The sequence below is a fragment of the Felis catus genome, chromosome D4 (genome assembly GCF_018350175.1).
Source record: "Felis catus isolate Fca126 chromosome D4, F.catus_Fca126_mat1.0, whole genome shotgun sequence".
Lineage (NCBI taxonomy): Eukaryota > Metazoa > Chordata > Mammalia > Carnivora > Felidae > Felis > Felis catus.
This window is the reverse complement of record NC_058380.1, coordinates 697,308-723,711: the sequence shown is the minus strand read 5'-3', so window position 1 is coordinate 723,711 and position 26,404 is coordinate 697,308. Positions and strand designations below refer to the sequence as shown.

Below are 26,404 nucleotides of genomic sequence, written 5' to 3'. Positions count from 1 at the left end.
ACATGACCTCCACGTTATGCAGGAAGAGCATGCACTGTTTACACTACCGAGTCTGACAGCCCAGAACTTTCCCACAACCGTCCTTGCCAGGCAAGCCCCTCACATGCCTTGGGGCTTCCCCACAACTCCCTCCTGCGCTTCTTCACAGCACGTACACCATCCGGTGGAAGGAGCGATGGGCCATGCGAGGGGCTCCACAATCCTCTCGATGGCACTCGGCAGGCACAGAGCGCCAAATGCCCTGGGACAGACATTGCACAGCTCGACCGCCTAGTGATTCCTGAGCTTGGGAAGGCGTCTTATGAGGCCACAGACACTCTCTTCCCACCCACTTCATTCCTGATTTGCAGGAGGTGATTCCCAAGGCCCTTCTGGTTCTTTTGTGTTTGGACAGTGACCCCTGCTCTCCATTTCCACACTAGGAGGAGGCTAGGGGAAGGGGCCTTATAAATCAGATGCAAGTGTGGCTTAAGCAATCCATTTTTATTTTCACCATGGTTGGAATATATTGGGCTATGCAAGAAATCTATGAAGTTTTTTTTGTGTGTGTTAATCAGTCTTTCTGTTCATAAAATGCCAGAACCGAGAGGCGCTTGGGTGGCTCAGTCAGTTAAGCTCCAACTTCGGCTCAGGTCACGATCTCTCCATTTGCAAGTTCGACCCCTGCATCAGGCTCTGTGTTGACAGCTCAGAGTCTGGAGCCTGCTTCAGAGTCTGTGTCTCCCTCTCTCTGCCCCTCTCCCGCTCACATTGCCTTTCTCTCTCAAAAATAAATAAACGTTAAAACATTTTTTAAAGATAACGAACAAAAGTGCAGAAAAACAGGAGGTCCCCTGCATAGGACCCTACAGGACCCCAAGCGGCGGGCTCCCTCCTCACGACGCCGTGGGGCAGAGGAGGCCCACTGCTGTATCTGGAGCTACGGCCTTGGAGAGGCTCCGCAGCTCCTTCCCACACAGTGTCTGCGGGCCTCCTTTCAGGTGGGGGAAGCGTCTGCAGGACCAGGGACATTGGTCCCCGGCACCACTCCCGGGCCCTTGGACGGAAGATGAAAGTGAGGTGCTGGAGGAAGAAAGGGTGGAGGAAGAAAGGGAGGAAGAAAGCCCGCGGAGGGGACAAGAGGGGGAGGCGCTACTGCACCGTTACACGAGCGGCGCTGCAGGGAGCGCTCCGCTCTCGAGAGGAGGCAGGGCCAGGGCCCACGTGTGGACACGGGCAGAGGGGGTGCGCGCGGCCCGCGGGGAGAAGGGCTGCCACGCGCTGGCGAAGCTCGGCCCGTCCGAGCGGAGGAAACCTCGTGAGTGTGAGTACAGCAGTTCCACACAAAACATGTACACACGAGCTTCACACGACAGGTTCCGGCCACTCCACGTTCTTCGGTGCGCCGCCCTTGAACGTCCCGTGACCTGCGGCGAGTGGCACGTTCGCACGTCGATCACCGCACGATCCGCAACTACGGCGACCCGGCTGGACCACAAAAACCCCGCGCGAGGGGAGGAAAGCCGGCCCCGAGAGTGAGCGGCGTCCTCTGAGGAAGCCTCGGGGCTCCACGTGTGCGACGGGACCGACGCGAGTATCCAGGTACACACCCGTTACAGCTGCAGAACGAGACAAGACAGCGCGCGGGACCAACCGCCGTGCCCAGGGGCTTCCCGCGTGGAGCCGCTGCTCCGAACTCGGGAGAACAAACGCCGCCGGCTTCCACCCCGTCCCTGTGCGGCTGCGCGCTTGAGCCACACGCGGCAGACGCCCGCACGTGGGGCCCGCTGCTCCCAGACCCCGCACGCCAGCCCGGCCCGGCTGCCTCACGGTTCCAGGAGCCAGCTCCCCGGGGGACGGGGTGGTAGAGCCGGCCCTGGGTGCCCGCGGGAGGCACTGTGCGCGTCCGCGTGTCGGGATGCTCCCGGCAGCCAGCCAGCCAGCGCCGGACCCGGTGGGTCTTTCCCGCAGACAGAGACGCGTCCTCCCCGGAAGGAAGAGGCCCTTGCCGCCGTGGGAACCGGACGCTGTCGCAGGGGTGAGAGGTAACGGTGTGCCAACGATGCCTGCCGTTCTTCTCAGGGGAGGCTGCCCTCCTGCTCCCACGTGTCCCGGAAGGTGCATGGTGACGGCTGGTGCTCTCCTAGGGACGGCGCAAGCTGGCGTCCCTGGGTCCGTGGGTCGGTCTGCGCCGCAGCGCACCGGGGCCTGGGCCGCGTCACCCCGTGTCCCTGTGGCAGGGCCGGAAGCTTCCGAGGGGAACCCTGACCGGTAGCCCTGATGCAATGGCTTCAGCCACCAGCAGAGCACAGCAGCCCGGCTCCTTTCTCAGGTATACCTGGACATGGGGCTTACCCTTCAATCACGTGGGTACTTTTTTACCAAAGCCGGGAACTATTGTGCTAGTCTATATAGGGTGAGCGATTTTTAAATGTGTCAGTATTCGTTCGTTCATTTAAGAATTTCAAAAAGTATATTTTCATATCAGGTATTTCTTGAATGACTTTGACTGCACTTTGAATGGCCAGCAGCCATGCATTATTAAACTCTCTTTTTTTTTCTTCAGAATCTTCCAGTAGACGTCTAGGGTTTAGCTAGAAGTCTTGGCTCCGGTACAAACAGTGATGGAAAACACATGAGCAGTAACAAGTTTTAATCTCGCCCCTCAGTCCTAACATGGGCTAATCTGTGGAGGCAGCTTACTCCAGTGTCACCCAGGGTGCCGCCACATCAGGCTCCAACGAGGGCGTTTTTCTTTTGAACGTAACACCTTCTCATCTCTTCTCCTCAAACAGCACCTGAGAGCAGGGGCATTCCGGAGAAGCAGTACACGGTGGGAACTTCTCTCAAGAGGCTGACTCTCTTTTTACAAGGTATGTTTCCAAGTCTTTCTTTCATGGACAGGGTACTATTATTTTGTAGCTGATATAAAGGGTACATTAGTGTTATTAGCATAAATGCTTGTACATTAAATGATAAAGAGTATCTGCATAATTCCTTAAAAATCAGCACTTAAATACATCGCCTAAAATTATTCTAGCCTTTAAGTTTTATATATAATGGATTTATTCTCATGTAATTGTGACTTTTACAGTTAAATGAAAACCTGTTATTATGCTTTACCATATGTTTAACATAGCTGATTTTAAAAATCATTTAAAGAACTTAGGAAAATAACATTACCTTAAAATAATTAATGATATGAAGTCTGGGGATATCACAAATACATTAAATGAAACAGTAAATATTAAAACTGTTATTTTCTAATGTGTTTTCAAAATGTATGAATTATTCAAATGTCACACATTTGAATTATTCATATTTTTCCTTGACGAATGTCTTCCTTATTCTTATGTAATGAGATGGCACTGGACAGTTAACATGGAAATCCATAATAATTCCAAGAAAGAATATTTATCAGCAATACTTCAACTAGGTCTATATCCAATATGAGAGATCAGTTTTCTTTTCACAAAACTCCAATCAGAATTTAAAATAAAGATTTCCTTTGTCCCCTCCCAAAGTAAATTTTTAACTGAATCTTAGATTTAAAAAGATTAAACAGAGTACTTGATACTCTGCTTCCTCCTAATCTCAGCCGCACAGCGTTCCTCCTTGTTCATGTGCTCAGAGGTGTGGCAGCGACAGCAGTGGACACATGGTGTAGGATTAAGTCACAAAGAAACCCGAGGGGTCTAGATCTCTCTAAAAACAAAGTGCTGTTCTTTTCAATCTCACTAAGAATCACTGAGTTGTTTAAAAAGAAAAAAAAGGAAATACAAAGAAATCATAAGCCCACACACATGTGAAAGCATGTTGATGTTTTTGTTTTCGGTATTTCGCAATACTGTGTGGTGGAAAGGAGTCTTCTGCTACCACTAGCTACTACACTAAAAAAGAAAACCTGGGTACCTGACCTGAGGTTCGAGACAAAATAGATTAACTTTACAAGCACAAGTCTTTAGGCGCCGTAAGAGACAGTAGAAAATAAAGAGGCAGGAGTTCTTTGTTTCTTAAGATGCCCTGAAAAACTGGTGAAGGACAAAAACTGGTATAAAAGGAAAAGAGGCCAGCAACTTCTTTATCAGATGTGATTTATACTTCTACAGTAAAGCTTATTTCTTTAAGGGCAGTGTGGTCTTTAAAAGCATCAGTTTCCTTCCCAAAAGGTATTGTGGGTAAGTTTCCAAATGCATGTTTGGACGTTCACTTTCAGGGCTGAGCTTTGACTGTACCTGGATTTAGCTTGGATGCCTTCTGTGGACACACGGAGCACGTCCTGTCACATTTACACACTGAAAACTACTACCAGCATTTGTGAGTGGATAGGGAGGGACATGTCAGCCAAAGGGGACGGCTGCCAGGCAGACCTTTAAGCATGGGATTTAAAAGCATAGTGGCTTATTTTCCTAATAATAGTGTCAGAGGAAATACCATTTCACTTAGACAAATTTTCCATTCTAAGTTTGTGGAACATTTAAGTGGAAAATAGGAGTTTATGCAAATTCAGAAAGACACTTCTTAGCTCCATTTCCAGTCCTGAGAACTTGGCCAAACCGCCTGCCCCGTCCTCTCCAAGGAGAGTCTGGTTACTGTCTGGAAGTCACTGTGGGATTCAGGCCTGTGTGGAGGGGCCGAGCAGTGGGAGCAAAGAAAGCCTCCCGGCCTCTCCTGGCTCCAACGTGCCGTGGTTTATTAATAACAGCAGTAGCACTGAAGTAGTATTCCAGATATTATTCTGATTAGAAGAAACTTGAAACCAAAGTCCAAAGCTTTCCATGAGTAAGAAACTCTGGCAAAACTGGTCTAAACTGGGGAAATACTGAGTCTTCCTAAGAACAAGACACAAACATCTTAAAAAGTTTTAAAAATAGCACAATCTAATCATTGCCCACACTAATCAAATAAGAGCTTAAGCCTAAATATGAATAAACTCCAGATTTTTAAAATAAGGCAAAGTCACATTATTTTAAATAAGAAATAATATTCTCTATATTCTTTCTGAATAATAGGGAAAAACACTGCTTGCTATACAGAGTTCCCTCCTGGACATGCCAGTATTTTTCTGTGGGTAAGAAACTGGTCGGCTAGAATAGGGCAAGGTTTGGGGTCTATAATCACTTGTACTTTGCCGTGGCTTTATCACCTCAGATAAAGGAATCACAGAACCAAGGCTTGCCTGACTTCTCTTTCTAAAGAAGGAAACAGGATAAAAGAATGCAAAAAGATCACATTAGTTTTACATGGCTAACAGAAGTCAGAAGTAGCAGAGAGAGAAGAATATGCCAGAAGGCACTTTTGGTCTCAATACAGAGAATTTCCTATGAAGCAAAGATGGACAGCAGTGGAGCACAGATGCCTCTCGAGGAGTACGTTTCCTGAGTCGTCTCCCTGGAGTCATGCAAGCAGAGAGTGGACACGCTAACCGACCCAGAATGTTCTGGGGAAGCTCCAACACTGGGAGGCGGTCCACCCAGATGACATTCCTTGCCTCCACAAGTCTTTTCCCTCACTTGCAGGAGAAGGACCCCAAGGAGGCAGGTACAAGGGGGTGCTGCTCCATCAGCCAGCAGCCAGAGGGCCCACCTCCTCCGAGACAAGGAGAGAGGAAGGGGGAATACTGGCTGATGTGCCTCCTGACCCCCAGGTGGGCTGGTCTGCAGCCCTGATGCCTGGTGTCCTCTTCCCCTTCACTTGTGCGTGGCCCTCTAAGTCCTCCCAGCTCTGCTGCTCACGGTGCTGTCCCTTAACACCAGTCACACCTGGTCCCTGCCTCCACCCAGCTCCTGGGCTCACCTAGGTCAGGGGGCAGCAGGACTGCAGCAGGAAGCAGCAGGAGTGAAGGGGAGTTGGCCTCAGGAAACCATGGCCCCAAAAGATTTCCCATGTGGACACTGCTGTTTGACTTTTGCTACAGAAGTGGTGGGAAAAGGCAAATGTATACGGAGGACCAGAGCCTGATATTTAAATAACTTAAAAATTACACCCCCAGAGAGAGTAAAACAATCCTTCACTCCATAGCCCACTCTTTCTCTTACTAGTTTTACGTATTCTATTTTAATCTTTTTTCCACGTGTGTGTATTTTACAGATGGCTTTATATTTATTGGTCTCAAACAGTAAACTAAGGATATGAGGAGTAAACAGACTTCTGGTGAAGAATTTTCCTTTACGAATCTGGGGACCACACACCTGGAGATCTCTCCAGAGTGCCGGCCATGGTGCACACAGTTGGCACTGCCTGTTTGCAGTTCAGTTCTGTTTACTGACAGGCATTTATGGTTCAGTGTTTCTACAAATGCCCCTGACATTCTGGCATTGGCTTTTATAACACGCCCATGCTTGGTTGAGAGCAGCAGATTGGGGGCCATGGTTTTATTTTTTAAGGAGGGAAACGAGGGACAGAAGAGCCTCTACTTCACAGATTCTGCATCCTAATACTGTGCCTGGTACACAACAGGTCCCTGATAAAATGCCCACTGAAAAACTGCAGCAACCTCAAACAAAGGCAGAAGATAGGATCGAAATGGCATTTAACTCAAGAGGGGCAGCTATGGACACAGAAGGCAAAGCTACAGTGCAGAACAATGTTAAAGAGTAAACTGGTACCAGGGACAAGCTTTGGTTTGGCTAAGGACCCACCCAGGGCTGAATGAGCTAGGGAAAGGGAGCTTCAGAAGGTCAACACAAAGCTGGGAACCAAGTATTCAGGAGCCAGGAGCCCCACAGAAGCATAGGGGATCAAAGTTGGGCAGGCAGCTGGAAAGCAGAAATAATGTGCCGGAGACAAAGTGATAGTGGAAATGAAGCCCAGTTGATCTTATCAGGCACCCACGCCAGGATTCCTGGGTGACTGGACACAGAATGGGAACCTGCCTGTCCCTGAGCCAGCTGACAGACGCTGCTGGGCCTCATGCTGCCCGCACAGGGTCCCTGCCCATATGAATCTGACCACACGACCACTCCCTCCCATGCCCCCTCAGTCCAGGCTGTGTGTGTACCCCTTCCTGTGCAGATGTATGTCAGCAGCAGTGTGTAGACTGGCTGGAGAAGAGGAGATGACAGTGTGCCTGTAAGGCCACCAGAATGCAGGATAAAAGAGCGTGTTCCCTCATGGGCTGCAGCAGAAAATGCAGACAACAGGCTGGGACATGTGAGCTGTAACTTGGGTCTAATTCTTTTGGAGGCCACAGACGCTCTCTGTGCCTCCCACCCCTCTTAGTTAAGGTGAAGGATGTGTCTAGAGTAAACTGAATTGACCACTCTGTAAGGCAGGGAGGAGGTGGGAGGCCAGGGCTGGCTCTGAAGTGAATTATTAAAATTAAAAATGTGTATATCCTATCCTTAACGTAATCCAGTGTGGGTTATCACAGAGAAATCTCATGTATCTGGTTAGTGATGTCCAGCTACCCAGTGGACAAGATGTTCATGTTGCCATTTAAATTTCTAAGATTTAAATAATGTTAATTATCAGGTTAATAACTGATGATGGATTTTTTTTTCACCTTCCTTTGGTGATTAAAAGACATACCACATATAAATGAATATTTTCATTAAGATAATTAATTCATTTCTGATGTCTAAGTCCAAAAGAGCAAGGCCACACAGAGAGGTTAAAGCTGATTTCTGGGTTCTGAGAAACTGGAAGCAGCTGGTGTGACTCAAGGATTTGGGGGACTGGGTCCTCCTGAGGCTGGACCACCTGTGACAGACTCTGGGAGTCCTGTGCAGCTATCACAGGCTGGCTGCACTCCTGGGGACCGGGCTGAGGGATATCCTGGGATGGCCAACACAGCCTCACCAACTGTATGCAGCCAACTGCACACCCCAAGGGAAGACTGCCATTAGTCTGTTTTAGATAATTTCATAATGCTTTCCATTTTTGAAAATTACAAAGAATGGATGCTTCACAAGGATCACACAGTTAAGAAACCATGATATGTAACATGTATGTACATATATGGTATGTAAACATGCCTGTGCGAAAATCTGCCATAAGAGGACAACAAATCTATTCTCAGAAGGTTCTTAATCATTCATTCCGGTTTTGTGTGGGCTTTAAAAATTACAACTGAAAACAAACAGAACTCCGTGGAAAGATGAGAAAGAAAGAGTAAGAAAGTCTGGCCCTCAGATGCTCTGGATCAGGTATTGGACAATGGAACAGATTAGAAGGAAGAAATCCAAGTGACACTGTGGAAACAGTGACCAAGTCTAAGAGTGAGGCTGGCGGTGGGTGGGGATCAGTTACAGAAGGCTTCCAGATGTGATGCCAAGGGGGCACGCGGGCTTTGCTTTGAAAGGGACACAGATATTAAGGCAATGGAAGGATTTGGGGAATAGGGAGTCGGGTATGATGCTTTTGTTTTTAAAAGCATTTATTAGTTTCCTAAGTATAATAGTAGTACTTATTGGCAATTATAAAATTAAAAAAAAAAAAGACACATCAGTCATAGTTCCACCACCCAGGATTATCATCAGGTAGCTATATTTATGCTAGGTTTTTGTTTGAGTGTTTGTAACTATACTTTATGCATTGATTTTTTATATTTGCTTTTTTTGCAATTTCAAAATTACAATTTTCCATATTTTTAAACTTCTTTGCAAATATTTTGTGGGCTCCAAAGTATTTCAGGGAAAAAATATACCCTATTTTATTTCCCTCTAACCATTCATATGGTCTTTAACGTTTTTACTATTACATGTAATTTTGTGATGGACATCTTTATGCACATTATTTCCTGAGGGGTGCCTGGAGGACTCAGTTGGTTAAGTAATGGGGTCTTGGTTTCAGCTCAGGTCATGATCTCATGGTTTGTAAGTGGAGCCCTGTGTTGGGCTCTATGCTGACAGTGCTGAGCCTGCTTGGGATTCTCTCTCTCCCCCTCTCTCTCTGTCCCTCCCTTGCTTGTTCCCTTTTTTTCTCTCTCCCTCAAAATAAATAAATACTTACTTAAAAAAAAAAAAGAATTATTTCCCAAGACTAGATTACAAAAAGTAGAATTAGTAGACAAGAAAAATATTTTTAAAACTTCCAATGCATATTGCCAAACTGCTTTCCAAACACTTTATAAATTTACTGTCACCCTTGCAACGGGTCTGAGTGCCATTCTGTTGTGTTCTTACTGCTCTGAGAAATGCACAGACACAGGAACCGATTCTGGTTAAACTTTAACTTAGTCTCACTGTCTCCTTAGTCCAAGGCTGGCCCCTCACCAGGCGACATGAAGGGGTGTGTGCTCCTAGTGCTCTTGGCTTTGTGCTCCGCCAAGCCCTTATTTCACCCTTCATATGTGACACTGAAGAACATGATGCTGAAGGACATGGAAGACGAAGGGGACAGTGACCTTGATGCGGACAACTCTCTTTTTCCAACAAGAGAGCCAATTAACCCCTTCTTCCCGTTCGATCTGTTCCCAACGTGTCCATTTGGATGCCAGTGCTACTCGAGAGTTGTACACTGCTCTGATCTAGGTAAGAACACACATCAACTTGTTTTCGAGAAAATGTCATTCTGGCAAAATTTAAAGGATAGAGAGAGTTCTCACTGAAATTTCAAATATTAGCTAATTATAAAGCAATTTTTCATTTAAGATTTTTGAAAATATAACAAACTCAAAGTATATCCAAACTTATTTTAAAAATCCAGAAAACCAGAGAAAAGCAATGGGAATTTCATATATAGAACACTTCCTTCTCTTCTCAAATTTGAAACAAATGCTTCCTTTTAATTCCCTTCAGAGAGAATAGATGTCACTGTGGTTTCATTTCAGGATGTCAGCAGGTTGATACTGTGCTTTCTAGTAACATTCTACAATGACAAAAAATAAACGGCCTGTCTAGAACAGGTTATAGAGTTTGTGAAATCTCTAATCTAGACTTTTTAAAGTCAGTGCTCTATTCTGTTTTGAATGATTTGGGTTTAGAACGGTCTAGAAAAATGGTTGAACCAAATCACTTTCCAAAGTCTTAAAAATGTGTAATTCTCGGAGTACTTTATTTTTTTAATACTTCCAATGAAGATGCTTTCAAATAGAGGCCTGCACTCAGAGCCTGCTCAGGGAGAGGGTGTGATGGGGAATACACATCAGGGGTTACTGTGCTGGGCTATTTCCAGGATGAGGGAAGACTCAGACCTGCCCCACTGCAGGAAGCTAAGGTGTGGCACACGCCTGTCATTCTGGGCCTAGAGGCCCAAGAGGGCCACTTCCAGGGTGTACATGGGCAGCTGGTGCCTCTGAGTGCTTTAGACTCACTTCCCTCTGCCACGGCACTTTTACAATCCACTGCAGAGACTTCAATAAAGTACGCATTTGCGGGACAACGTATGAGAGGGGAACAAAAAGCATTCACAAAAGAGGAGCTTATGATGGGCTAGCATCACTGGGAAGGTCTTGATGGAATATGCAGGCTAGGAAAAATGGGTTTTAAGTTTATCTCTGGCATTCTGGTGAGGAAGAGATGACTACCTGTAAGCCGGGCCTGAGAACGGCCGACTGGAAGCACACCGGGGAGGGAAGGGCAGCGGTAAGGGAAACAGAGCCAGGGCAGACGGGGCAAAGAAAGGTCGGGGTTAGGGAACAACAGGATGTGCTGCCATTATTTCTAAACTGCTGTTATTTATAAACTGCGTCCCAGGCAGGACAGGCTCATGTAAGTGGGGCTGGCTCTGGGTTAAGAGTGACCAAGGAGGCACTCACCTTCAGCACAGACAGTCCTCTGGGGTGGCCTCCACACTCGCTCCAGAGCAATGTTACCTGCTTCCACGTGAAGACCTGGGAGGAGACGTCACCCAGCTCCATCCCAGGACAGTGACTGCCATCAAAAAGCTGAGAAAACCCAGTGACCTCCTAACAGCCAGCTGGTGCAAACAGTGTTTTCCTTGCACAGCCTCCTATATATTTAGCTTTGAAAAACCCTACTAGACAAAATTTACCCAAGAATAACCTGTAATAGTCCGACACAGGTGGTACACACTTCACTCTCCCACGTGACCACGACGATGAAGAGGGTCTTTCTCCCTCAGAAAATCAGTTTCTGTTTAGAGCTCCCAGTTTCACCAGGGGTGGGCTGAGCGAGGCCATCCCAGTCCACATTACCTGGTGCTTTCGGCAGAGCCACCGCTTTCCTCCAAGACTTTCTACTTCACTTCCTTAGACCCAAATCGTCTCCTAACAAAACTGCTACCTTGCTAACCTACCAAGTTACCCCTGTTGCCTCTTCCTGTCTATGGTCAAACTTCTTAAAAGAGGGAGTCATCACTGTCAACCATGGAGGGGAAAGTACTGAGGGCTACAGGGGGCAGTGCTGACACTCTCAGTGTTTGCATACTGAGCCCTTGCTCTTCAGGAGCAAGGATGGCTCCCCCAAAAGCATACTGACAGCTGTAACTCCCTGTAAGATGCATAAAAAAGATGAACTGATGAACAGCAAGTGTAGTAAAATGTTGATGGTAGAGAATATGGGTTTTCACTGTAAAATTCTTGCAACTCATCTGTATGTTTGAACATTTTGACGGTAAATGCTGGGGAAAAGCAAGAAGGCCCCATGTTCATCAAGCATAACTACCATATGGCCTGTCTGACAACAAGCAGGGGTGGGCAGGTTCAGCCATCCAGGGAAAGCAAGAAAAGAAAGGAAGAAATGCATTGTGTCAGCTCTTATAATTTCCTGGTCTTCTTTGTTTTTTAATTCAAGAGGGGAAAAAACACTGGAGTCTTTTACTGAGTACCTACACAAGGAGACAATGCAGCTGTGCCTTATCTGAGAGGACAGAAAGAAGGCTATTGTCACACCCGCTGAGAAGCGCAGGCTGACAGGCACCCAGGGAGCCTCTGGCCAGAGCAATGGCTGGGAGAGACCCAGCGCTGAGGGGGAGAGTTTCCGGAAAGGTCTACCACACACCCAGACATCAACAGTGAGATACAGATGAGAAAGTTTGTGTAAATCAAATAATTTACAAGTAGAGGAGTTCATTATTAAAGGAAATACGTGTAACATTTTTATAATGCCCATGAAAATAATATAATTTATTTTCTAAGCACAACTTTCTACATGTTGAGGCTTCTTAAAATGATGAAAACCCACAGGTTACAATTCTGCACCACAAGAGCCTGAGAACTGGCACAGAGTGTGAATACTTCTCAGCCAAGTGCCTGGGCAGGAGCTGCCCCTCAGTGGTGGTCACCCCTTGCAGTCATGTGGGCACACCCTCATGTACCTCCACTTCACGTCTCCTTGTGCAGATGAGCAGTGGCAGCTATACCCAGCTAGAAACCTTGCAAAAATAAGCAAGTGACTTGAAAAGGTCTTCAGGACTTCTCAAAGAGCAATGTTATCGCTGTCTGTTTCTTACTGGTAATCATGGATTTTAACCTGCATTGGTGTCAAATTAGAAAACTCCTCTTTAGCATACAGTATGTGTGTAACATGTTTGTTTATTTCTCAGGTTTGTCCTCCGTCCCAAGCAACATTCCATTTGATACTCAGATGGTTGACCTTCAAAACAATAAAATTAAGGAAATCAAAGAAAATGATTTTAAAGGACTCACCTCACTTTATGTAAGAACATATATTCATATTTAAGTGAAAATCTATTGCTGCTAGAAGGATGACTTGTATTTTGTTTTGTGTCAACAAGTCTTACTTTTCTGTGTGTGAAGAATGACAGAATCCCTGTTACTCAGCAGTGTCTCATGAGAAATTATAGATTTAGTTAATAATTCAATTCAAGTGATGCTAACTGAAGCAGCGGCGGCCGGGGGAAAGGTGATGAGCTAAGACTACAAATAAATGGTCCTACAGGGCTCATGATCTATTCAGGTAATCACAGTCACTGTGCATGAAAATGAGTAAGAAGATGATGATGATGATGACAATTTACAGGAATGCAATTAGCATACAGTATGAGGAAATGTGTCCCTAAACTGCTGACTTACTGGAAGACACCATAAGTCTGAGAGCAGCACATGCAATATATCTAATAGCTAACTGATTAATGTATATCTGTATGGCTTTTCTTCTAGAACTTTAAAAATGAAAACTAATTTTTCCTTACAATATTTGTTAATATTTTAATTTTCTAAGAGTTAGAGAATTCTTATTTTTGTGTTTAATACTTAGAGCCTTTAGATTGTAGCAAGTAAAATTTCTAATCTAATTTGGAATTTGGTGTGGGAAGAGCCTGATTCCACACTGTCACAGCCATGGGGGTGTCCTCTCTTCTCCTCAGCACAGAGTTAGGGTGGGGGCCCCTTTTCCGCACCAGGCTGTGGGGGTAAGCCAATATGAACTAGTGCTGCCTTCAAGGCTACGTGTGTACATTCTCATGCTGTGCTAGAGGAAAGAAATGGAAGGCCTGTCACATGTAGGGCAGTATCACACTAAGAGGGGAAGGTAGAGATACCACGGCCACATCATTCTCTTGCGGCCACCCACGTAGGCCTATTCTCCTCCTGTCCTCTTGGAGGCCACCCTGCCTTCTCATCACACTTGGGTCAGTGCATGGACCCTGATGACCCGTCCTAGTAGGCAGTGGAAGGGGACCAGCTGAGTCCCAGCACGGTTGCTGTCAGCTGGATGAGTGAGGACATGGAAGCTGGCCATGTTCTAGGCACCACGAGGAACATTCCTCCTTCCTTAGGCTCTCTCTCAATCCTCAAGCCAAGCCTGCCTGGCGAGGAGGGGCACCCTGAGGGGGGCCAGGCCAGCCTCCTGGCAAAGACACGCCTCTCCGTGCTGCCAGGTGTGGGGTCTCGGGACCGTGACTGCTCCCCTCCCTTTCAAGGGTGCTGTGCAGACAGCTTAGATTCAGCTCCGTATATAATAAAGTTTTCATAAAAAAAAAAAAAGAATGATTGGAAGAACATGTATTTATCTTATAACTGAGGCCTCACTAAAATATGAGAACAGCCCCACCAAGAATCTGTCTAGTCTACCCCACCACCTTCTGACCACAGGAACTCATGGAGAATGGCAAGGCCATTACTAACTCTCAGAAGTTGGAAATACAGCCTATGAATGCTTTTACCCCTTCTTCAACTTTATATTGAGCTACACAACCACAAGAATAATTTATGCCCTATTTTTTCAACTTTATTTATTTAGAGATTGAGAGAGAGAGAGAGAGAGCGAGCGAGGTAGGGGCAGAGAGAAAGAGAGAGAGAGAAAATCCCAAGCAGGCTCTGCACTGTCAGCATAAAGCCTGAGTCAGGGCTCGATCCCATGAACCACGAAATCATGACCTGAGCCAAAGTCGGATGCTCAACTGACTAAGCGAGCCACCCAGGTGTCCCAATGTCCTATTTAATACCAAAATCATAAACAGTTTAAATTTAATTTGTCATAGAACTTTGTGGCATTTTAGGAGTATCCCAGGGACTCAGCCCACTTGTACTCCCATTATTCACTGGGAAAGGAGAGTCTGAAAGGTGTCAGGAGCTGGGTTAGGCCTCAATTTCTGTCTGGTCAGTTTTACGTGGCACTGTGTCTGGAGTCAGGCAGGCCTGGGCTCAAACGCTGGCCCCAGCAGAAGAAGCAGGCACTGGGACAGTGGCTCGCCTGACTAAGCATGGCCTTCCTGTGCTGTGAAAGGGCTGTAATAATGATATGGAAGTCAGAGAGGCTATTTAGAGGAATGAATGCATGTCAGGTGCTCAGCACACAGCTATTAACTGGGCTGCCAACAGCCCAGTGCTTCCAGACTGGCTCAATGTAAAAGCAATTCTTAGGACACACACTTTATACCTGTATTATAGGCATGCTGCATATTTTAAGACATTTAATTATATATTTAATTAAGACATTTAATTATATATTTAAGACATTTAATTATATCAACTCATATGGTATCTACCCTTAAAGAGAACCAAAATGCTTTCTCAGATATTCTGCAAATTCTGTGTGTTTTAGCTGCCTGCTTGGCTTTCTGGTTCTTACCCAAGGCCAGTCCAGCAGCAGAAAGAGGGTGAGATCATTGCATGCATGTCCAGCCCTCTGCCAGCTAGCTATTACAGCCTCATTTACCACGAGGACTCACTGTCCAGCTTCTCAAAGGCTCTCCTTTTCTTGTCTCCTGTCCTTACATATAACCATACTACGTGGGGCTCTGGGACCTTCGTGTGTAAGCGAGCACTGAAGGCACAGTGTAGCTGGAGACACTCTGCCAGCCCACCCTGCTGGGGTGGCCTCTGTGGCCCCAGGTAAACACCCACTCCGCTCTGCACCCCTCACTCCTCCTTCCTGGTGGCTCTGAAGATGCATGTCCCAGCGGGAGGCTGCCCTCAAGCCCACACACGCTCCCACTGGGACCCCTGGCAGTGGGGGCCTACGGCAAGTGCCCACTGGAGCAGACAGTACTCACCAGGTCGCTGCCCCGCCCGGCCCTACACCCTAGTGTAACCAAAGGAAGGAGAACAAACTTAACTGGTGGCACACAGGAAAATGTACGTGTTACCACGTGGTAACAAAATGCAATTTCCTCTCCTCCCAGGGTTTAATCTAACTTCTGGTGAGGTTTGTAACAGATGGTGTATCTGAAAGAAGGGTAAGGAAAGGACCTACAGGAAACAACAATAAGGGGAGTTTAGCTACCAAAGTCTTTGTATTTCTGCTGTGGAAGGAGCACAACATAAGTAACACCAGGAAGGCATATTAAGTCAGTGTAGAAACACCAGGAAGGTGGGTGTGGACTGGGCTTGGTGACAGCAGTCGTCAGCACAACCACCCTACAGCTGCCCTCTGAAGAAAGCAGGGGATGGAAGGTCACAGGGAACAGAGCCCCAGCCACCGCCATGCCCCTGGGAATGGCGAGTAGTTCCCGCACCCAGCACCCCTGGGGCAGCAGCCAGGCGCCCTCCACACTCAAGGGGGGGCTCTGTCACTCCCTGGGCTTGCAGCCTCTGAGGCACGGTGAAGGGCTGAAGCATCTCTCAGGACACATTAGGGTCTTCCCAGTATCTGAGATATGCCGAATGCTGGGGGCATTTTGCAGGACTTTGCTCCTACAGGTCTCCAGTCTGGGAAAAATGGTTAACGTCAGAAAACGTAAAAGAAATAAGGTTTTAAAAGTAGATAAAATCATACAAAAACGTATTTGGTGTGACAGAATAGAATTTTAGATACAATACCATCGCGATCACTTCCATGCAGGGAAATGGTGGGAGGTGGGCTAACTATATTAACACATCACCTGCTGAAAGACAAACTAAAGCCTCAAAATCACTCTGTTCTAACTCAGTAGTAAATATTTTCTTTAGCTTAGATTGGGCTAGGGGAATTGTTTACATAGTTAATAAAGTATATGAATGATATAATTCATATTGGTTTCCATGAGCACACTAATCACTGCAGAATTGGTAAATCAAATCCACTTCACAATATGGTGTAACTCTTTATGCTTTACCTAGGCTTTGATTCTGAACAACAATAAGCTAACAAAGATCCACCCAAAAGCCTTTCTAACTACAAAGAAGTTGAGAAGGCTGTACCTGTCCCACAATCAACTAAGCGAAATACCATTTAATCTTCCCAAATCGCTAGCAGAACTCAGAATTCATGATAATAAAGTTAAGAAAATACAAAAGGAGACATTCAAAGGAATGAATACTTTACATGTTCTAGGTAAGTTTATGCAAATGAATGGGACATTTTGGAATTATTAGCAATATGCAAATGTAGAGATCTTTATCATTATCAATAATTTTAAGACTGGTAATTTCTGAAATTAATTTTTTTGAATCTGATAATCTTTATCTAGATAAGCCATTTACAAATCAAAGTATAACACACAATTCATACCATGTAAAGAAACCTGCCTTTTGTAACACATGCTCTCAGGAATCCCCTTTGAAGCACCTAGTATGGTTTCAGTTTTGACTGCACCCTAACTGGTAAAAATCTATTCCTCAAATTTAACTTAAAGGTAGTATTTTAAAAAAATAAGAAAGTTACTCCTACACCAAAAAAAGGTAGTATTTTTAATGTATTGTATAAACTACTCAAATGCAATGCACAAAACTAATTCGGTGATTATTTGGAATGTACATCTTATTTATATCATCTGCTTTAAGACTGCTAAGCTAAGGGCTTTTTTGTTGTACATCATAAGCTCCACCCTATCCTACTTCTAACACCCACGGTCTAACCCCACCACCGCCCTCCACAATATTCATTCAGAGTTCACAATCAATATTCTCATTTATTCACATATTCAGTTCAGTCAGATGGCTGGCACTTACCAAATAGCCTCACTTACTGGCATCTCCTCAAAATTATATTTGTTTATCAAGTAACAATTTCTAATTGACTTATAATTTTAAAAGCTTAGGTGACAAATGCATACTGGAAAACACAAATGTTTTAAATTATATGAAGGATTATTTTTTTTTTTCTAATGTAATATTAACAAAATATGCTCGTGGTGAGAACAGAGTGATAACAAGTCACGGACTTAGTAATTCAAAGCAAAATTCTATTATATACTAAATCTATCTTAGTATTAATCTACTATAATATAAGCATATTGCTATTTCAGGCTATATAATACAAAGCAGTCTTTCTCTGAGATGAACAGAAAGGGAACAGACAGACACAGAAACAAACACCTTGAGTGAGGCAGGGTAAAGGATGAAATTCACACTTCTCAGAATGTTCTTGGGATGTCTGTCTCTGCCCTGTGCTCTCCTTCATACGCAATGAATGCACGCTAAATTATGTCATTTGCCCCCACAGAAATGAGTGCAAACCCTCTCGATAATAATGGGATTGAACCGGGGGCATTTGAAGGAGTGACAGTATTCCATATCAGAATCGCAGAAGCAAAACTGACCTCAATTCCTAAAGGTTTGTATTTATTTAAGATAAAGAACTTTTAAAACACTGTCATTTCTAAATGGCCATCAAAGGTACTGATATAAGCTGTATGCAACGTCAAAACCACACTGCAGTCAGAACCCTCATTACCTGCGTATTTGGTCAGGGTAGGATGGAATTTACTGTTTTCTCACACACACAAAGAGCCATATGTGCTTCCCCCTGCCCCCCACCCCCAACCAGTATAAAACCAGAATCTTTTGTTTCCCCAGTGAGAACAAACATGAAGAAGTAATGAACTTTTAATTTTCCTTCTCGTCCCTGACATTTACTCATCTATACCTGTCATTCTGTGAAGTACCTGCTAGGGGTGGGCATTCTCTAGAGAAGAAGGTTGGGGAAGATGCTTGGGGCCGGAGACCCTTCCTAGCCATGCAGCAGTAATACGGGGTGCAGCCTTCAGGCCAGATTGGGGCAGATGCTGGCAGGGGTATGTATGCACCCTGTACCCCATTCTTCACTAAGGTGCTGTGCAGATTAACGGGCCAGTGAGCAGAGAGGTTAGAGGGTGGTGTGAGGCACCGGGTGAATGCCCTGTCCTGACATAACCCTTTTGCCAGAATGGGCACCTTGTTCTTTACCACGTGGCCTGAAGCTGGTGCCTCAAAGTGAGATGCATCTAGAGCCTGCTAGCGCTTCCCTGCAAGCTCCCAGTCTGGCAATGAACTGGACAAGTTCGCCTTTCTCAGGACTCCTGCTCAGAGTCCATTCTTTGTCTGACAAGGGTGCCCGCTCTCACTTATGATGACTGCCTGAATCAGAAAGATCAGTACCTAAGATCAACACTACAGTTCCCTTTCAAACAGCTCTGGCCTTCAGTGTCCACAGTAAAAGCAGCCACTTCATAACCTGTTTCTACTGCACACCTGACTCAGAAGATTAACAAAACGAACATCAACTGTTAAGTTAAAAACACAGCAAAGCTGTTTTTATGAATCAAGTGGTGATCTTTCACAAAGGAGAAAAAGCATAAAGTAAAAGTGGAAAGACAATTTTTTTATATAGGAAAAATCAGTTTAATTCAGAACGACACAATTTAGAAAACCACCTTATCTGGCTTTCGATAAGGTGGCTGTTTTTCAACATGAAACCTAAAATGTTTTATTTACCTTCTCATCTTTAAAACACCAACAAAAATACATGCCACTTGACAAGTTAAATACAGAAATGCCTTGTACGTGCTAAAAGCGGACACAGTCGAGGGGCAGGTGGGGAGCAGGACAGGAGGGCCGCAGAGGAGAGAGAAGGCTGCTGCCCCCCAGAGCTGCGCTCCCCAGAAGCTTCTCCTAGGCTGCAATATCTGGACAGCAATTCTCTTCAGATGTTGGTGTATCTTAAAAATGAAGGTTTGACTTCTCACAATGCTTTCAAGATTCTTCCAAAGCCTTAAGGAACATATTACATCTCTAGAAATTTAAATTGGAATTAAATCTCTCATATAACTACTCTTTCAAGATATCTATGACATTCAAAAACCAGATAAATTTTTTGTTTTCATAATTTATTTGCTAACGTGTTAAGGCTGACTGCTGAAATGTAATTCAATCATAACTACCCACCCCTGTCCCCCGTCGTCCCCCCCCCCCCCCCCGTGGCAGGATGAAGTTAGGCAGAGGTCCAAAGGGTCCTTACCAGACCTGACAAATTGACATAAGGAGAGTGAAACATATTCTCCTCTCAGTTCACTTGGAAAATTCTGCTACATAATAGCACTGCATGGAAGGGGAAGACAGCTGTTTGCACACCGGGTAGGAATTGGCAGTATACCTGCACAAAAGCATGCCAGTGCTGTGCACAGTCACTGAGCTACGCCCCCAAATTCATACATCACTCATTTACCCAGTAGAGGCTATACTGTTCTCTTTGGTTATCCACTTTCTCCATGCTCTAGGAAAGGGAATAGTCCCCTCAAGTTCTACAAACCCTGTTCCAGAAAGTTTCCCTGACTGCTCAACATGAACAGATTTCTCTCTTTGACTTGCTACCGCATATTCTAGAATAGGCCGGAACACTCTATGGTACCTTTTTAGTGATTTCTATATGTATGATGGATTTGCTCCGTAAGTACATAAAATCTCTGAAGACAGAACCTCCCCCCTCTTTTTTTTTTTTAAACATATTGGAGTAGTCATTCCATGAATATAATTAAGCTCAGCTAATTAGAATTCAAGAAATTAGAACCTCTTCAGTTTAGAATTGTTTTCCTGCCCTCTAGTTTTATTAATTTTAAAAACCAAAATAGACTCTGGAATCAACATAAATTCAGCCAGGAAGAATACTGATATTTGTAAGGATATTTCAATTACCGTCAACAGTCTACCACTAATAAAGGAAGGAAATGTTTCAGTAAGAGTTGAAAAAAAGAACGCCTTCCTTAGCTAGCTAAGTAGAACCTATGGTTAACAAATAATACTTTATATATAGAAGCCTAATATAATGAAGTGTGATTTAATTTTCTGGCTATCTTTTTCGCTCCAGTCTCTGTTAATCTGGGGAGGGCTGGGGTCCGAACACGCAGGGGTGAGAAGAGAAGGTGCCCACATTCATTCACAGAGTACCTGGCATGTGCCAGGTTACACTGGAGATGTTCCTCCCAATTTATGCAGAAACTACTACTAATGGAAGAGAATAAATACTTCAATGGATCTAAATCCATGTGTTCATAAAGATACGAAGAAAAATTTCACTGGTCACCACTGGGCATCACACCAATTTATTACTTAAAAGAAGAAAGCATTTATGTTGTCTTTTCTGTAAAAACTGTATTACAAAGTGACTAATTGACGAAGGAAAATTCTTTAGAGAAGAATCCTACCTAATAAATGCATTAAGCATGACAAAAATCAGAAAATCACCATTTTCCCATTCTTAATGAAATAATGGACCTTGTAGAAAGGGCTGATCTACTGATTCTAATCGGTCTCTAGATTAACCACCAGCTCATGAGAAAAAGGGGCTAAACGACTAAGACAAATGCTATGTGGAAGCCATCAGTCTAATACACAAGTGAGCATCTCAAACAAATCATTATCTGAAAGAAATCCATGCAGGATGGGGAAAAAGGAGGAAGTATGTACTTAATAGTAGAAGAAATTTTAAGAGATGGGAGAAACAAATGCATTCTGTAAACTTACATTTGGATCCTGACTTGAACAAATCAACTGTGAAACACCGTATATGAGATCATTCGGGAAAGCAACATTCAGTGATTGTAAAGAGCCGCTCTGTCAGCTGTGACACGGGTGAGACAGCCATGTGGAAACAAGAGGACCTTGTCAGTTAGAGACATCTGGTGAAATGTCACCTTACAGGTGAAATGACATTATATATGGAATTTGATTTTAAATACTCCAGCTAAAAAGATGTGCCTGGGTGGCTCAGTCAGCTAAGTGTCCAACTTCCGCTCAGGTCATGATCTCATGGTTTGTGAGTTTGAGCCTTGCGTCGGGCTCTGTGCCGACAGCTCAGAGCCTGGAGACCTTCAGCTTTTGTATCTCTCTCTCTCTGTCCTTCCCCTGCTCATGCTCTTTCTCTCTCAAAAATAAACATTAAAAAAATGTTTTTAAATCTTAAATACTCTAGCAAAAAAACAAGTAAATGAAGAAAAACAAATCAATAAAGGCAGCCAATGACAAATAGCTAATGTGGTAGATGAAAATATCTTGGAAAAATGGAGATAATTGTTGATGTTGGACAGCAGTGTGTTGGCTCCTAAAACTAGCTTCTATTTTTGTGTATACTTGAAATTCTCCATAATAAATAGTTTAAAAAAAAAAAAAAAACAGATCTCTAAAAGACTGCCAAAGTCTACAATGTGAAACTTAACAAGTAAATAAATAATAAATGGGGCTTGGTTTTGCCTGACCTAACATGCCTATTACTTTTCTTATCTCTAGAACTTCCATCAACTTTACTGGAGCTTCATTTAGACTATAATAAAATTTCAACCGTGGAACTCGAGGATTTTAAACGATACAAAGACCTGCAAAGGTAAAAGCCCTCTAAACCCCAACTCAGAAGTGGTAGTGATATGATGGAGATACTAGCGAGACCCCTTGGAGACCCCTTGAAGGGCCCTAATCAAGTCTGTCATTGTCATGAAGGGAAAACCAAGAGGGACATCAAGTGGAAGGAGGAGAAGAATACTTCTCAAATGTCCCTGTTGTTAATGCAGGTTAGATAAAGACTTCGGTGACAGTGGAAAACACAGACAGCTGTTACACCCTGAAACGGGTTATTAAATGAAACCAGGAAGTACCTTTCTCTGAACACACATGCAAATAGGTCAGGTGTATGCTTTCCACTCAGTTGTGGTGTGTTCAGCTGTCACAAGATCTGCTTAAGAGTTGATACAGTTGGGGCGCCCAGGTGGCTCGGTCGGTTAAGCATCCGACTTCAGCTCAGGTCACGATCTCACGGTTCATGGGTTCGGGCCCCATGTCGGGCTCTGTGCTGACAGCTCAGAGCCTGGAGCCTGCTTCAGATTCTCTCTCCCTCTCTCTCTCTCTGCACCTTATCCACTCACGCTGTGTCCTTCTCTCTCTCTCTCAAAAATAAATACTTGTTTAAAAAAATAAAAAAATAAAAGAGTTGATGCACTTTATGCCATTTTTAGGCTGGGCCTAGGAAACAACAGAATCACTGACATTGAAAACGGAAGTCTTGCTAACATACCACGAGTGAGAGAAATACACTTGGAAAACAACAAACTAAAAAAAATCCCTTCAGGATTACAGGAGTTGAAATATCTCCAGGTAAAACGTTCCACTGGTGTTTTGTAGATACTAGTACTTTCCTTTGTTTCTGTGAAACATGTGAGGACCTGAGGCAAAGACGAAACCAGAAGTAAGGGTAGCGCACATGCAAAGACTGTCCAGTTGCCTGAGGTGTCCTAAGACAGGGCTTCTAAGGAGATGTTAGCTAAAATATTGTCAGGTGCCATTTCCACCTGCAGTCTCTCCTGCCTCTGAAGCCACCATGGTGAAGTTACTGACCTGGCTACTTTCAGGTCTCAGGGGCGGCAGGGGATGCTTATGTAAAGGCAGGACTGGTCACCAGGAATCCAAGGAGGATCACATATCTTTTCATTCTGGAAACATTTCACAAAGAGCATAGAGACAAGGTCCCAGGTATTTTCATTTATCAAGTGTTAGATTAGAAATGTGTATGATTAAAAAAATTCACGCCACAATACATAATCAAAAGTCAGTATCTGGAGCGTCATGGGTTCACATTTCTTCTTCTTCATTGTTAGAAACTTTTTTGTTCTAATCTGACAAGTCTTGACTAGGTGGGAGGGGGCCCAAGAATCCTTGGAGTATCTGATAAAATTTTAGATCCTTCCAAGAACAAAAAATGAAGACAGTATTTTGTACATGCTTTTAGGAGTTTCACAGATCCCCCTGATTCTCATCTACTGTCTTCCAATCAAGAATCCCTACTTAATCCCTTCTGACCTCAGTCCACTTTTCTCGTGTGCCTTCCTCGATACACAACATCCTCATCTTCCAAGAAGCAAAACACATTGAGAAAAAAATGGGCCTTGAGTCACTGCTGCTTCTAGATTTCTTCCCGATTTATCTTTAAAGAAGTTTTGTTCACTACACTCCATTGAGATAAAAGCCATCAAAATGGATGTGGTTAGAGACAGGTGTTCATCTCAAGGTTGACTTTTACTCTGAATTTTTCAAATGCTGTATTTAAATGTCTAACCAGTGAGTACAACCTGAGTCTTTTCCTTTCTCAAGTCATCCCCAATTTGCGTTCTTTATTCCACCAAAATTTACTGATTCCAGCTTCTGTCTGCTTTTAAACCTACCTATACTCTTGCTAGCATTTTTCTTTTAATGAATAGAATTAGAACACAAAAAACAGAATTATAAAGAAGAACACAAGTCAGAAGGGTACAATTCAGCCAACGTTCACAAAGCAAACATGTCCATTTCCAGCACTGTTTCTCATTCCCAGTGAGGTCAATGCTGCAGAAATCTGTACCTTGCACTGACCCTGAGCTGCTGGGAAACATGCATGAACCACACAAAGCACCTGTCACAACATCCCAAGACAGATAGAGGGCACAGGGGGCTCCAACACCAAACTTAAAGCTTTTAACAATGTCTCAAGTGCTCATGACTGGCTCAGATCAGTCTCACCAAAATGTAAAGGCAAATGTAACGACAGCCAGAACCACTACCTTAGCTGTGGCTAAAAAGGCTTCCACTTTTTCCTATGTCAACATACTGTGAGTAGAATGCTTTTACTTCTCAGAAATCTCAGCTCCCAAAAAGACCAAGGAAGAATTTAAAGGGCTATTAAAGGGAATGCAGAGAAGTTCCTATACTGTCCATTCTTTCTGAATAATAATTTAAAGATTCAAATGTTGATGCTGTATACAGATATGTATACAAGCTGTCGACAGACATTATTTTTCTATAAAACAACTTACAAAAAGAGCAGCTCTACACTTCTCTGCCTTGATCACAGAGAATGCTAGCTAACAATTCATATTCACATTGCAGGCCTAACCGTAGGAGAATTCTATTCTTCTGCTCATCTAATACTTTTTATGCAAACCCAGAGTTGTAAATATGGCACTGCAGCGCGCATGCACTGCTATGTACAGAAGAGCGGGGGTGGGGGTGGGGCGTTTGTGCTCTGGGCCACGGCAGGCAGCCTCCATACTGTGTTGATACAGTAAGTATTTAACAGGCATAAACAGACAAGTACATATATTTTAATGAAATACAGACAAATCAGTATAAAATAAATGGACAAATAAAGCCATGAACAAATGTGGACTATAAAAAGAACATTTTCTTTTTACATTTATTATGTACTTTTAATCCATTCTTTCTCCTACTGCCACAGATAATCTTTCTTCACTCTAATTCAATTACAAAAGTGGGAGTGAATGACTTCTGCCCAACAGTACCGAAGATGAAGAAATCTTTATACAGTGCGATAAGTCTGTTCAACAACCCAGTGAGGTACTGGGAAGTGCAGCCCGCGGCTTTTCGCTGTGTTGTAGGCAGAATGAGCGTGCAGCTCGGGAACTTCAGAAAGTAGTAATTAGTAATATCCATTTAATATAAAATTTAGAAATTAATACATTTGGAATACTTGAACTCTGTTAAAAATGGTGGTATTATGCAAATCAGCAAAAACCTATTCCTACATGGTAAGTCCCCTGACTTACTTTATGACAAAAAATTTCAACAGAATTTTGCAAAACTATTGCTCCATGAGGATCAAGAAAAACAAGCACGTACTGCAGTTTCCTTCTGTACACAAATGATTCTGCATAAATCTCATGCTTGAACATTCTTTTCTCAGTAACAAAAAAATAATACAATCAGTATTTAACACTTTGTTATCAAGTGCATTTTAAAAAGAACTGTACTGTAAATGGAATGCTTGACTTAGCAAAATCTGTGCTCTTTCGTTTGCTGTTAGCAAACCAAAATTGACAAGAATGGCTTCATGGAGAGCACATTATACTATTCTTAAACTTTCTTTAATAACTTGGGTGGTACTGTAATGTTTCTATTAATGCTGAAGTATGGTTTTATATAATCTTATTCAAATTCCCATATTTTAGAGGCTTACTGTCTATATGTTTAAACTAACTCCTTATAATAAAGCCTTCAGTGTTTATTATCAACTTGACAGATGCTATTCATAACATCTGGTTTCAGACTACAGCACATGCTTTTTAAAATTAATGATTATTACCACATTATAAAACCTCTACGAAAAAGCAAAGTGTTTACATAAATCTGTAATTCACATTGTTTATTATCTCAGTTATTATAAGCTTTCAACAATATGTCAATTGTTGCGTTATATGACAATGTCACCTTGTATGTAAGGAGTACTTTCAAGATGTCCCTTCTAAGACCTCAGTTGGAAGAGCCTAGATGGGTACTGTCCATTCTATAAAAACTGTCTATTCAAATATGACAAACTGAACAACTCTGAAAACACAGCTGGTATAAATGAACAGGCAGAACAGTAAACAAAACACAAAGGAACTAAAAGCTCTGCGTAAAAGAATCCTTTATCTATTTTTTATTCACATTCAACATAGGCAAAACTAGAAAATAAAAAAAAAATTAAAATATTGGCTTCAAGTAAAATATTTGTGCTTTGGTTTAATTTTTCTCCTCCTGCCCAGTAACATAAACTATTTTTCAGAAAACTCTAATTTATATATGACACTTTTGGCACAGTATTAATGCTTTTACATAGTAACATTACTGAAATACTCCAAATTAAGCCTGTTATGAAAGATAATGCTTTATCTTAAATTACCCCAAAACTAGATTTTAAGTAATTTTGAGGGTAGCAGAAAAATATTACATGTATGTAAGATGGGGTGGAGGGTTTGAATATCCAGGTCAGGAATGGGTAAATAGGTCTTGTTTTTCCTAGTGAGGGTCTCCAACTTTGGCACTGCTGGCATCCTGGGCTGGACCGTACTGGTAGGGGGTGGGGGGTGTGGAAAGTCTCTACCCAGGAGACGCCAGTGTCAAATTGCAGCTTGTTGAGAATAATGC

General features: G+C 43.5%; 2 protein-coding genes across 10 annotated transcripts in view; one reads left to right on the top strand and one right to left on the bottom strand.

Annotated features, from left to right (window-relative positions):
• Window positions 1-26,404, bottom strand: part of CENPP (centromere protein P) — a 230,375-nt gene that overhangs the window by 87,986 nt on the left and 115,985 nt on the right. Inside the window, exon 6 of one of the 9 annotated variants that reach the window (XM_045043495.1) lies at window positions 465-2,901. The exons of the other annotated variants lie outside the window; for them this stretch is intronic. Within the exon in view, the coding sequence (XP_044899430.1) occupies window positions 2,767-2,901 (135 nt within the window). The 3' untranslated portion in view covers window positions 465-2,766. Of the gene's footprint in view, window positions 1-464; window positions 2,902-26,404 lie in introns of those variants that run through there. 9 annotated transcript variants of the gene reach the window in all.
• Window positions 2,713-25,509, top strand: ASPN (asporin). Its single transcript, XM_003995305.6, has 8 exons — window positions 2,713-2,852; window positions 9,176-9,452; window positions 12,427-12,539; window positions 16,385-16,598; window positions 17,709-17,819; window positions 21,746-21,839; window positions 22,465-22,603; window positions 24,717-25,509. The coding sequence occupies exons 2-8, from the start codon at window positions 9,203-9,205 to the stop codon at window positions 24,912-24,914; spliced, it is 1,119 nt and encodes a 372-aa protein (XP_003995354.1). The 5' UTR covers window positions 2,713-2,852; window positions 9,176-9,202; the 3' UTR covers window positions 24,915-25,509.